The sequence below is a fragment of the Choristoneura fumiferana genome, chromosome 9 (genome assembly GCF_025370935.1).
Source record: "Choristoneura fumiferana chromosome 9, NRCan_CFum_1, whole genome shotgun sequence".
Taxonomy (NCBI): domain Eukaryota; kingdom Metazoa; phylum Arthropoda; class Insecta; order Lepidoptera; family Tortricidae; genus Choristoneura; species Choristoneura fumiferana.
This window is the reverse complement of record NC_133480.1, coordinates 13282733-13296396: the sequence shown is the minus strand read 5'-3', so window position 1 is coordinate 13296396 and position 13664 is coordinate 13282733. Positions and strand designations below refer to the sequence as shown.

The 13664-nt window shown below is 38.5% G+C and overlaps 1 protein-coding gene across 2 annotated transcripts in view; it reads left to right on the top strand.

Annotated features, from left to right (window-relative positions):
* Positions 1 to 9791, top strand: part of LOC141431344 (putative gustatory receptor 28b) — a 124353-nt gene extending 114562 nt beyond the window's left edge. The window contains exons 2-10 of one of the 2 annotated variants that reach the window (XM_074092495.1): positions 1914 to 2078; positions 2802 to 2998; positions 3091 to 3241; positions 4045 to 4185; positions 4541 to 4639; positions 5209 to 5388; positions 6323 to 6435; positions 7175 to 7339; positions 9707 to 9791. In XM_074092495.1, the coding sequence (XP_073948596.1) occupies positions 1914 to 2078; positions 2802 to 2998; positions 3091 to 3241; positions 4045 to 4185; positions 4541 to 4639; positions 5209 to 5388; positions 6323 to 6435; positions 7175 to 7339; positions 9707 to 9775 (1280 nt within the window). In that variant the 3' untranslated portion in view covers positions 9776 to 9791. The remainder of the gene's footprint in view (positions 1 to 1913; positions 2079 to 2801; positions 2999 to 3090; positions 3242 to 4044; positions 4186 to 4540; positions 4640 to 5208; positions 5389 to 6322; positions 6436 to 7174; positions 7340 to 9706) is intronic. The other variant, XM_074092496.1, reaches the window with a different exon arrangement.
* Positions 9792 to 13664: the final 3873 nt, after the last annotated feature.

Sequence of the window (13664 nt, the reverse complement as noted above, 5' to 3'; positions counted from 1 at the left end):
AAATTAAAATATCGATTGTATTATAATATGGAAAGTTGTTATACCTATGGTCAAAATGTGTAAAATTGAAATTTCGATTGATTAAAATATCGAATGAGTAAAAATATCGATAGCCAATATATCTAAGTTGTAAATGTCAACATATTTGAATGTCAATTTAAAATATCGCACATACAAATCTGCTTTATTTATTGCTCCTCTCTCTTAATAGCATTTATTTTACATAATCTAGTCATTTTTAGCACTCGCCGGCCGCTGACGCGGCACGCTCGCTTCGCTTGCTCGGCTCGTGCGTTGTTGTGATCACAGTTCCAACCTAACCGACACAAAATATTTTTGGTAGGTAATTCATGTTCAATGGTTAGGTTAGGTTAGTATTGCGTCAAGGCGCGAAGCGCCTCAACTGAGCGGAATAGGAGCGGAGCTCCGTCGACCCAGTCACGTGAAAGTTCATACATAGGATATTCGATACTCTGTACTTCGATATTTCGGACTTCGATATTTATATCTTTCGATGTCACTTTTGTAGATAAATATGTTTTCGATGTTATTGGACGAAGGTTATCTAATCATTCGACAATATAAACTTTCGTTATTTTAATTTTCGATATTTTGAACATCGACATTTTACCCGTAGGTATTTTAACTTTCGATATTCAAATAATATGTAACCTTATTTAATCATATTAAATTAAATTGCCATTTATTGGAACATCTACCAATGCATACAATACGGTTTCTTTTGAATCGTTATTAGCACACTTGAAATTTGCACATAGTGTGTACTATCCCACTAATATTATAAATGCGAAAGTTTGTAAGTCTATTTGTTAGTGTTTGTTTATTTGTTTGTTACTTCATCACGTCAAAACCACTGAACCGATTTAGATGAAATTCAGTATACCTACAGATACAGATAGAGTCCCGGAGAAGGACATGGGATAGTTTTATCCCGGAAAATTGCATAGTTCCTGCGGGATAGCGATAACCGTATTCTACGCGGACAGTCGCAGGTAACGGGTCGGGGGTTTATTATAATTAAAAAGTTGTAAGAATTAAAAGAAATTGAAATTTAAAAGTGTACCGCTACTAATATTAATGAGGTGATGGAAATTTAACCCTTTGTGTGCGAGTGCGACTCCGACACGCTCTTAGCCACTTTTTAACCGACTTAAAAAAGAGAAGGAGGTTATCAATTCGGTTGTGTTTTTTTAATGTTTGTTACCTAGACTCAGAATTTAGCTTATTCATTCTATATTTTGTAAAAGACATTTCAACGGGAAGCGAGCAATAATAATATACTTGAACTACCTACTATGTATTTACCTATGGAATTATACATTTCCTTTTCAGCTGCTTATACGAAAATTAAAATCTTTACTCACTAATTATCATGGAGACGGGTATGACAACGATGTCTAAAAATCAAAATCTTAAAAGTAAAAATCATGGTAAGTTAAAGGGCGCATGGCCATGGAAAATATAGAAAAACAGCGACATCGAAATTATCAAAGATCTGCAAGGCCTGAAAATTTAACCCCATCTTCCAAAACGTAGTTACAAATTCGTTACAGATAAACAAATTATGGAGATTTTTTGATTCAAAATGTAACCACGCAGTAAAAATTTAAACATCAGCCAATGTTGCGAAAAACATTCAGGTACCTGTCGAAATATCGCGGATTAATTATTAGAACGCCTTGTATAAAATTTGCTATGTTGACTGTCATAGGCCTTTATAAAAGTCTCATACATATACTTAATAAATTTTATAATAATTTAAAAGGTTTTTTACACCTCTGCTCAGTTCCTGTTATTGTGCTGCCATCTCTGTTTAATCAATCAAAACAAAAAAAGGCCATCACGGATATTTGTCGTATAAGATAACAGGAACTTAAGCGGTACTCTAACAGATTCGGAGCCGGGCTGTGTGGTGTCGGGCCCGACGGCGGCGGTGCTGCGTGCGTCGCGCGTGCTCGGCGCGGCGCCGCTGCGTGTCGCACGCGCGCACGCCGCCTGGCGGGTCTCGCCGTCGCCCACGCTCGCCGTGCTGCAACGTCTACTCATCACCGCCTGCAGTCAGTCCACACCACACCACACTAATCAGCTAGCGCTAAGATGTCTTCTGGTCTTCTCTAGTGGCAACGGGAATGCTGTACACTGCAGTGACGACATCACGACAAGACCGGGTGGTCTTTACATATTTGACAAGATTTAAAACAGGAATGCACCTTGTACAGTCGAGTTCATAAAATTTTGATCAAAAATATCTGAACACGACTCTATTATTGTTAATGGCGTAGAAGCGTGATCAGATTGGTATTTTTGATCAAATTTTTGCTCACAAGTTTATGAACTCGACTGTACCAGGTGCCAAGTTTCCATCATGTAAAAGTAGTTTCCAGCTCGATGGATCATGCTCTTCCATTATACGCTTTAAGCGATCATTCTTGCCCCGTATACGCAAGGTATGAACTGGTGAAGGGGTTTTCCAACATGCTACGACATGAGTGCCTGTAAAAGACGAATGAACCGTTTTTCGCAGAAGCACTACCCGTAGTTGCCTATATGTATATGTATGTCTTTTTGCAAGTATGATTAGTATTCCTATTTAATCAGTACATATGAGAAGGATTTGCAACTCTACGAGTACACGAATTTTATCCAGATACTTCTGCTCTTCCAAGTTGCTACACTATTCAAAAGTGTAATCGTTGGTTGAGAATAGGCAGTAAATCCTATTTTGATTTGAATGTACACGAAGTTTTTTTCTAACTGTTGAAGCGATTGTGTTGTTTCAGATATAGTGATGTTAGTAGCTCTTGGATTGGACTTCACTCAGGACCCAAATTGCCGTATCCGTGGTGGAGACTCCACGCTGAAGGCAGTGATATGGATCGTCGACATGTTCCTTGTCATGCTCATCGCTAACTTAACGGTTTACATGGGACCTTGTCGCATGGTGAACCTCATTAATGTACTGAATCAGCTGCTGCAGGTACTGAAGAAAACATAAATGTCAAAAAAACTCTAAGCCTTTTTATTGGTATGAAGTTACTCATAGATATTTTGGTTGTAATATCATTTCAGATCAACTTTGAGCTCAAGATAAATCCACCTTCTGCCAAGTCAGACACTATGAAAAGTTTCGCAATAATCTGCTATCTTGTGTGGTCTACGGGAATCCAGCTTTTGGATATCTACAATTTGATGGTGACCGCTGTCAAGGATAACAAAATGTGTACGTTTTAGTGCCCTCAATGAATCAGTGTTTGGTTGCTCTTCGATTTGGCGACACCTAAAGACTCAATAGGAGATAGTACCACATCATACACATGTAACGGAACTATTGTAAATTGATTCGAGTTGCAACACGGTCGTGTCAATTTTGTATTTATTTATTAATTTACTACTTACAATCTAATTTCATGATAGCTCGTGTGTTTTTAAACCTCTCCAAACCATTTTCAGCCCTTTAACTGTAACTTCATTAACACGTTCGTTCGTTATACGCCGTTTTTCAAGTGGACTTGATAGAACTAATAATGGAGCAAGCCACGCACCAATACTCATTTTCTCAAACATGACATGAAATATTGACGTTGCGTTACAAATATAATAAGCCGAGAAGTATCGCGCTACAGGCGCTGTGGCTCAGCTGCGTGCGCGTGGTCACTCTAGCGGCCTGCAAAGAGATTTCATACAACTTTGCAGGCCGCTGGCCGGCAATGCGACCGTCTTTTGTTTCAACGCGCGCTCTGCGACACGCACGCGGCCCACGCCCAGCAACACCACATGCAGCTGCCGCGCCCGCAGCCACACAACAGGGCGACCAGACTAGCGTCCCGCCAGCTTCACTTCTTGTTTTTTATTTTATTTTATTTCATGTAATGTTTGAGTTAAGCACTATACAAGCCTCGGCCGGAACCTGGGGTTGCCGGCCTCGCATCCCTATCCGGTTCCCTACGCTCGGCCGTCTATATCTGCTTGGCCGGCAACCCCCTACTTCCCGGCCTCTACAGTAATGTACTATTAATTTCTCAGGGCCAATAATGTGCATGTACTTCACATACTACTACTCTAATGTTGTTGGTGTGGCGATGGTGTTGCAATGGAACTGCACGGCGCGCGGCACGCACGCAGCCGCCGCCGCGATCAATCAACAGCTGCGCCAGCTGCGTTACGGTGACATGATCATTATTATCGTTATCGTAATTTTCATCTGTAGTATAATTATCATTATTTTCATTATTATCGTTATCTCCACCATTATTGTGAATTCTTTTATCATCATTATCATCGTAATCATCATCGCCATCTGTTAAACCACAAGATTAGTTTATTATTTCCTACAAAAATTGTAACTGCTTGTCCTGTCATCGTATCATACGTAAACTTATATGCTATGCTATAATTTATCAAGTTGTAATACTAGTTTGTTTTAATCAAATTCTTCTTCAAATTAACTAAAACAATTATTTTGCTCAACCGCGACCTTATGATAGTAACGCCTGATTCAATAAATTATTCTTCTTCAAAGTTAACCTGGAACCGAAACCAAAGGCGGTGGAAGAGCTGTTCCGAGTGTCGCACTCCGTCAGTAGCCTGGTCGACGCCCTCTCGGTGCACAGGAACACAGGTTCATAGAAACCTTCTACTCTATGCTAAAGCATCCCCTATAATCTATAGGCGACGTGAGCCACGCACTTTCGGCCTCGCACCACAATTGTAACTCACTTTTTTTTGATCCGTCATTTTATGTGCGGAGCGCCATCTTAGGCATTCGCAAAATATATCTAGCCCACATTAAACGTATCTACTTAGATTCTGCGCCACCACTGTATTCACCAATTTCACCATCCTTACAATTTATCATAATTGAGAAGCCTGTGCTGTAACCTCACTACTTGAAAAGTCAGCTCGAATGGATACAATTTGTATCTCCACAGAAAAAGTCTTCATTTAAGTCTTTCTACAAATCTAGCCAGAATAAAATTGAAAGATTTATTTGTCAGCAAATCGAATCCTAACGTTCATTTAAATAGCATAGTACGGGGCTGTAGCCAAGTCAATAACTGGTGACTAATTATCCATCACAGACCGACGCTGACAGACGATAGACAAGCTTTTCAGTCATAATGTACAATTCCATCTGTTTGTCAACCCTTGTTGTGATCAGAATTGTTTAACATTTCTATCTTAAACCAGACACTCCGATGCAAGCGTCGCAGGCGCAGGCCACGATCCGCCGTCTCGCTCTGGCCTACGACCGCATCAGCGAGGTGGTGACTCAGATGAACGCGGCCAACGGGCTGATACTGCTCGTGATGATCTTGTCCATCTTCCTGCGACTGGTGCTCACGCCGTACTATCTTCTGCTGGGACTATGTGTGTGCCATGTGCATGTGAAACTAGATGTGTTGTATTTTCTGTTTTAGCAACGGCGATATCAGTAACATATTTGTGAAAAAATGTCCGCCATAAAATCCAAATGTCAATCTGTCAATTGAAAGCCGAATATTTTATTAGCACCTGGATTGTTTTTTCATTTTGTTGCTCCAGCAATCTGCCCCATTATTGATTTAAGAAACGTACAAAAACGAATTATTTTCAGCAACCAATAATTCACTTTAGTACAATACAACCAGAATGTTAAAGTCGCTCAGGACTCTTCGGTTTTCTTCGTTTTTCTGGAGACTCAAATTAGAAAGAAAAAGATTGGATCCTTTGATTCAAGTTCCGAACGATATAACAAGTCAACTAGTTCACCCATTCCTTCCACATGATCCTTTTATCACATGCGGCCTTTTGATATTTTTGTTTTTAGTATATATGTAGTTTATAGGTATTATATTTGATGTATTTGTTTATTTATACAATTTATATTTTATTTTTGTATTGTTTTTAATATTTATTGTCTATTAATTCTATGTTTCTCCTGTCTGTTATCTCTACCACCTACATTAGTCTGTTCATATTTATTAATTTCTCAGAAATTTGTTGTCTGGAAGAGATCGCTTTTTAGCGATAAGACCGCCAATTGTCTACCTGAATTTTTCTATTTTTGTAATGTCTCTGTACTGCTTTTGGTGATCTATAAAGAATATTTGTATTGTATCGTATTGTAGTTCAGGCTGCGTCTCAACCGTATGAAGGTGTGTTGCGAGGAGTTTCCACTAGAGATGTGCTGTGCGGGGATAAGTAAATGAAGCGTTTCTATTGGTTAATGAAAAACACATTCCTCGCAACACATCCTCGCACATCTTTAGTGGAAATGCAGTCTGTATTCTTTCTACGAGTATGATGTCTGTTGTTCACATAGTTGACGACGACGACGTCGTGGTGTTGGTGGTGGCGATGCAGGTCAACTGGAGCATGTTCCACATGATCAACCTCATACTCATCGTGGAGCCCTGTCACTGGACCCAAGAAGAGGTTACTACGTTGTAGCATTATTTTACATTGTTCCTGGTAATAGCACATTACTGCCGAGGCCGAGAAAAAGCAAGTCGTGGATGAGTAGAGTAGAGATTGACCGTCAATAAATACGAATCCACGAATTGCCATTTCCGCTGAGGCATGTAAATATAGCGCTTTTCTCTAATAATGCGAGCAAAACTGTTAAAATATTAAATTAAATGCTTGGGCACAGTTTTATAATTTTTGCCCTTATACTTACCCGCGATACTTGCTTTTTTGTAACAAAAGAAAATGGCTGAATTAACTAAAAAGCGTTCAGTAGTATTAGCAATTTAAACCGTAATTTAGTGATACAAAGCTTCATTTGCATTTAACTTTATATTTTTTATTGATATATAATATATATATTTTTAATTACATGATTTTATCTAATGAAATGGCATTAAGGGTCGTGTGTACTTTAAAAAATAAAAAATAAACAAGTATCGCGGGAAGTATAAGGGCAACTTTTTAAAGCATTTAATTTAATATTTTAATAATTTTGCTTTCTTTCCTCGCATTAAGCATTGGAGAAAAGCACTATACATGCCTCAGCGGAAATGCTGATGCTTCGTCCGTCAAACTCTACTCATCTACGAATTGCTTTTTCCCGGCCTCGGCTGTAATGTAATGTAATAACAATTGTGCCAGAAGATATGGACCCCAGAAGGTATTAACGTATTCAGTACTTACTTTACTTATTTCTTCTTATCAGAGAGATCACACCGGGCACCTGCTGAGCCAGCTGACCGTGTACTTGGCCCCAAAGTGCGAACGTATTTCAAAAGAGCTGGATCAGTTCGCAAAGCAAGTCACTCTGGATAACGCCCAGTTCAGGCCACTCGGCATCCACACGTTGGCGCGACCTCTGGTGGCGACGGTATCCTTTATTTTATGCTATCCTAGTAACTGGACTCTCGCCTGTGAGCGGAATCAATAGGGAATGCATGGAATACAAATTATCTCTTAGATAGCGTGTGATACAAAACAAGATTTTTTCACTTCTCATGCTCGTAAACTTTGTATTCATGCTGAATCTAGGCGACATAAAATGACTTTTAATGCTCTCGTGCATAAAGTAAAATTTTCGTCTAAGACCAAGGCAATCAGGTGTCAACAGCCACAAACAAAAAAGTTTTTGTATATATTTTTAATAATTTTTAATTTATATAACACTAAAAATCAATCAATATAAATCAATAAAACTAAAAATTTATAATTATATACCTACTTAGTAAGTGAACAATTGTTTTCACTGTTGCTATTTCATCCCCTCGCAATCGAAGTGAAAAGCAGTGTAAAACTCGAGCATTAAATCCATTTTCCCCTCGACGTATCTATTCACCCTCGCCGTACCGGCTCGTTCGTTTTATGCTCTGGTTGTACAATCTACTATTTTTTAAATATGGCAGCCTAAATTAATTATTTTGAAAGCACTCTTGTATATGTCACAATTACCACTAGCTTTCCGCCCGCAACTCTAATTTCCAGCATAAAAGTAGCGTATCTTTTTTTAGGGCATTTAAAATTTCATCAAAATCAACCAAGTGGATTAGACGCGAAAACAAACCAACAAATAGACGGCTAATTATTAAAAATGCGAAAGTTTGTGTGTGTGTGTGTGTGTGTGTGTGTGTGTGTGTGTGTATGTTTGTTACTCTTTCACGCTAAAACGGCTGAACGGACTTAGATGAAATTTGGTACGTAGATAGCTGGGCGTCTGGAATAACGCATAGGCTGCTTTTTATCCCGGGGATAAAATCACGAAATAACAACCGCTGGGCTTAGAGTCATGAAATTTGGTATGAGGTAGCTGGACGTCTGGAATAACACAGTGGCTACTTTTTTACTCCGATATTCCTACGGGATAGGGATAAAATCTTGAAATTTCAGCCGCTCAGTTTAGAGTCATGAAATTTTGTACAGTCGTTCTTAATACAACTATAATGAGATCACGATATAAATTTTGGAATTTCCCAGGGGAATTTTGTAAAATCCCGGAATTTCAAATGTAACTACCACATCGAATAGTGTACGCGTGCGAAGCCGCGGGTAAATTCTCACCATCCATTGATTAGTGTTAACTGACGGTTAAATGTGATGCCGTCTCTATTTGTTTTGTTCGAATAGACGGAGACGGCATCACATTTAACCGTCAGTTAACAGTAATCAATGAATGGTGAAACAGCCCCTTAGTCTCTGTATCAACTATAGTTAGTTTTGAAAAATCGTACTTAGTTCTCTCTTGTGACCATCAAGGAATGATTTATGTGCCAATTAATAAGAGACATTTTATATTTCAGATAGTCAGTATTAAAAATTCATCGATTTTTGTCAAGTTTTCAATCGTATCTCCTACTTTTGCACTACAGATAGAATTATAAGTGAAACGGCTATCGGTTCTCCAATCTTTTATCTCCATTTTTGTCTACCGGATTTTGAAAAAAAAAATTTAATTTTGTATGATTTTTTAAACCATTGACTGAAAAAACACTTATTTCGTATAGTCTTTGATATCTCTAAAAACTGATCGAGGGTTTTCATTTGAAACTAATTAACACAAAAGTTATGGCCAGAAAACCAGTTTTTTGGCCTAAAATTGTTCAACTTTGATACCAAATATCTCGAAGACAATGAACTTTGAAGTAAATATGGGATACTATATTGCTTAAAGCCGTTGTTGTTAATAAGCTACAAAGAACATTAGAAAACTAAGGAATTCAGATCGATGGCGATTGGGGCATGGGATCCCCTTAACGTGTTTATATTTTTTTATTGTGAGAGGGAGAAAACAAGCATGCGGGTCATCTGATGGGAAATGATGAGACCACCATCGCCTATGAGTACAACTCAAGGAGAGTTTGGTCTATTACCGGCCTTATGAGAATGTATAAAGGCCACAGCTCATTACAGCCACCCGGCACCCGACCCACACCGCCTCACCTCGAGCGGTTAGTATTCTTCATATGGATTTGTATGGGCATGCGCTCACTACATCAACTCCGTAGCGTCACCGGATCGCCTCACTCGCGAGGTGGACCACTCGTTGTCAACGCAGCGTCCACCCGTGGACCACTTGTCGACAACGAGTGGACGTCGAAAGTCGAGGCGGTACTGGTCGGGTGCCGGGTGGCTCTAATGAGCTGTGACCTTAAGCCCTTTTTTTGAAAGCTCCGATGTCATAAATATCTGGAAACACTGCTGGAAGTTGATTCCTATTGTAATGCATGATGTATTTTTGTTGCAGATTCTCGGCGGTGTTACAACGTACCTGGTCATCATTATGCAATTTCAGAAGATTTCCGACCTACTCTAAGTGTTGTGTATTCACGAATGTAATATACTTAAAGTTGTCTGTAATCAATGTTTGAAGTAAAAAAAACTATTGCGTGAAAATAAACAAAAGTAAAGTTACCTAGTTACTTTTTTTAACTCTCATTAACATACACCCACTTCGTCTCCTCATATATTTTTTTTTCTCTTGACTAGACTTCCGAGTTACTAATTAATTATACATAATTGGCACAGTAAATTACAAGTTAAGTATTTTTCCTCGACTTCTCTGGGAGTAGATTATTAACAATGCCTAAGGCGTCGAATTTAATAGACTCCGGAATCAAATCACTTTCCCCACTCGACTTTTTCTTAATGGTTTATCGTCTTTTGCAGTTTTGATACTTAAAATTGCAGCGTATTGAAACACTCGCGGCTTTTATTTTAAGTGTTTGAATTTTTTTTTCGTTCGGCTTGCCGTGGGTGGAGTGACCAGATCGATTTTCGAATAAGCTCCAAAAACCAATCTTAATAATCTTCAATTTAGAAAAGTAATAAGTTCGAATAATTTTACCAGGTAAACAATTTTATCTACACCCATATAGTAAATCCTCCATTATGCGTTCAAAAATCATAGATAATTACCAGCATTACCTACGACATTGGATTCTATTATGAACACGGCTGTATCGTAATGAGATTTTCATCACACTTGCTCGTAAACAGTGTCGTAACATGCAGGCTACCTTAGTTGCAACCCCCCAAATAAAACCCTCGACCTTAATGTGCTTGTCATGAAACCCGTGGTCGGTAAATGAGTCATTGCGCGTACACATTTTCTTGCCATGAAGCCCAAGGTCGGTAAATGAGTCAGTGCCCGTACTGATGGTGCTGCGCGCGCTCTTGCTGCAGGACTACATGGACCACCACATGCACACGCACGTTGCGGCGCATGCCGAGGGAGGTAGAGGGCGGCGCTGCCAAGAGCACAGCCTAAGGTATCGCCAATATTTGGAAGAATTATATTTTTTCTTTTACAAATATAAAATTTTACTTGCAAATGTGATGAAAAACATTGTATGTCGCACGGGCGGTACTAGAATTACGAACATCGACTCATTAAAGCCCTCAGTCTTCGACTTCGGGCTTCTAATAGACTCTCGTTCGTAATTCCTTATTTACCGCCCTTAAGACACAATGTACTATTATAGTACGAGTGCATAGGTAGAGCGTGGCGGCGAGCAGCAGGCGCGGCACGGCGAGCTCGTGGGGCAGACATACCTGCCCGTAGTTCTCGTTGCAATGCAGGTCATTCTCAATGGTTCGCGGAACACATGATAATAATAATAATATCATTTATTTGCATTGAATGGGTACAATCAGTTGTTTAAAATAATTACAAGTATAAAGAACGGCCACCCAGCCATTTCTGGCATACAAATGTTGTTTAATTAAAAATGTTACCTAAAATTATACATAATAACCCAATTTATATCATTTCACATTTCCATTTTATTAAATTTTGTGTTAATTAATTTTTTTTATGGCTTTCTTTCTTTTCTTTTTAAAAAAATAGAGGATTCAATATATGGATGTAGACAAAATATTGTATGCAACTGTACGTAATTAGGCCTTAAAACACTCATGTGACCTTTTTATGAAACTCGGCTACGCCTCGTTTCATGAAACCGCGCTCGTGTTTTAAGGACCCCAATTACGATACAGTTGCATAAATAGCTATTGTTGTACCCTAAATGCGTCCCTGGTGATTAGCCGGCGAGATCGGCCATTTTCGTCAGCGCTTGATGCGCCGCGCGTTTTGTTCCGAACAGCTAGTCTAGTGCGCCTAAGGCTGTAACTGTGAGTTGCTGCATCCAAAGACATATCTCACTCACGTTTCTCTCGCTCTTCGCTCTTCGCCTACCAAAAATGTAAATTCCACGCCACTAATACGGACGCACACGCGCACAATAACATACACGCACGCACGCACACTTTCGTGTTTATAGTGAGTTAGTAGGTTTGTTGTGACACATTGTAAGCATCAAAACATACGTTGTAAAGCTGTCAAGAGGTTAGTCAATATTTAGAACAAATACTTGGTATTTCCGATTGTCGATAGGTTTGTTTCTACCAAATATAATCAGTAATATTAAATGACACGATGCGCAGCACGATGATGGCTAGATGTGACAGAGAATTACCCAATATACAAACTATCGTAAAATGGTTATTGAAATTTGTTTTTTTTTTGTTTTTGTTTCGGTTGTTAATTTCATTTTTAGATTCAACCCGCGTAAGGGTGTATACAATTAGCAAGTAAGTGATAAGAGTTATAATAATTATGTTAATGTACTAATTATTATTATTTTATTTTGTTAATGTATTATGTTAATCTTTGTCTTTGTTTTTGCTTGTATTAGGTACCTATATTCAAAGAATGTCTGTTATGTTTGTTTGTTATTTGAACCTTAAATTATACATTATTATAGTAACTTTGAGTAAAAATTGTATGTGACTGAGTGCGTCAACTCCTACTGGTTCCGACAGAATATCAGCGCTGTGACAGCAATGTCGCAGCACATGCTGAGTCGGCGCCTTTTCGCGGCTGTGCCGTGACAACTTAATTTCAAATATGTATACAATCTGAATCGTTTGTTTATGTAGAATTGTCATGGCATGTTTGTGAATAAAGTTTTTTATCTATCTATCTATCTATCTATCTATCTAATTTTAATGTTTTTAAAGCCACAAAAGAAATATGTTTCATAGTTATTTATATAGTCTTACGCAGTTAATAGTGTGTAGTATAATCTTGGTAGCGGTCCGAGGGTCACCAACGGTGCTGGCTGAAAATCAGCGCTGGGGTGTAGATTGTATAAAGTAGCAAAGAGTTCAGAATATAATGTACCTACACTGTAGGTCTTGATTTTGCAATGCTGAAAGTATTACTGGGTGGTTAAAGTATCAAAAGCTTTACCATAGTCCACAAAAGCGCGTCCACGCAATCAAAAGGTCCACACTACTAAATTTGTCTAAGTACTCTAATAATTCCGACCACTCTTTCCGATACAGTGGACGTTTTAATGTAGTGAGTAGGTATTATGACAGCTTTAGCATAATAAACCTTTTAACTACAGTGGTTGTTTTGATAAAATGGACACTACGATTCCAAAGGCTCGCTGATAACTTAACTCAGTTACAAGTTCGTTAGCCACGTCCAGTAAACTATAGGCTCTAGTCTAGACTTAAATCTTGAACTGTTTAACGTAAACTACTTGTTGATTATGGTTTCGTCAAGCAATCAGTGACAAGAACATTCAGAGTGGACAGAGTTGATGCAACACAGTTATTACGTTAACTAAAATTATTCATTTAAAAAAAAAGCTTTTCAGGAGATTAAATCACAACAAGAAACGCACTTTAGACTTCAAAAATTGTGAACTTTAAAATGGGTAAGCAAGTAAAATTAAATTTTAGATTCTATTCATCATCATCTCTGGACTTTATACGTACCTCTGCTAGGCTCAGTCCTCCTCTCCGAATGGAGAGGGCTTGGGCTGTTAGAATCCAAGAGGGCCTAATGCGATTTCGGAATTTCATACAGCTGCTTCGCAAGTTTATTGCTACATTTCAAATACAACTTCGCACATAAATTAATATTAAACAGATAGGCCTAGAAAATTTAAGCAGACAGGTATTAAATTATGAATACCTACCAAAAAACTGATTTATAAATGTTTAATTTATTTTCTTCCATCAAGGTAGGTACTACTTTTCTCACTATGAAAAATTGTATTTCGCTCGGCTGCAAAGTTGTTTAGTCGGTATCTCGTGCCTTAAAACCCTCGGCTACGCTCAGGATTCTTCTTTTGAGCCACTCGCTTCGTTCGTGGCTCAATCCTTGTGTCCTAAACAATAACTTTCCACCT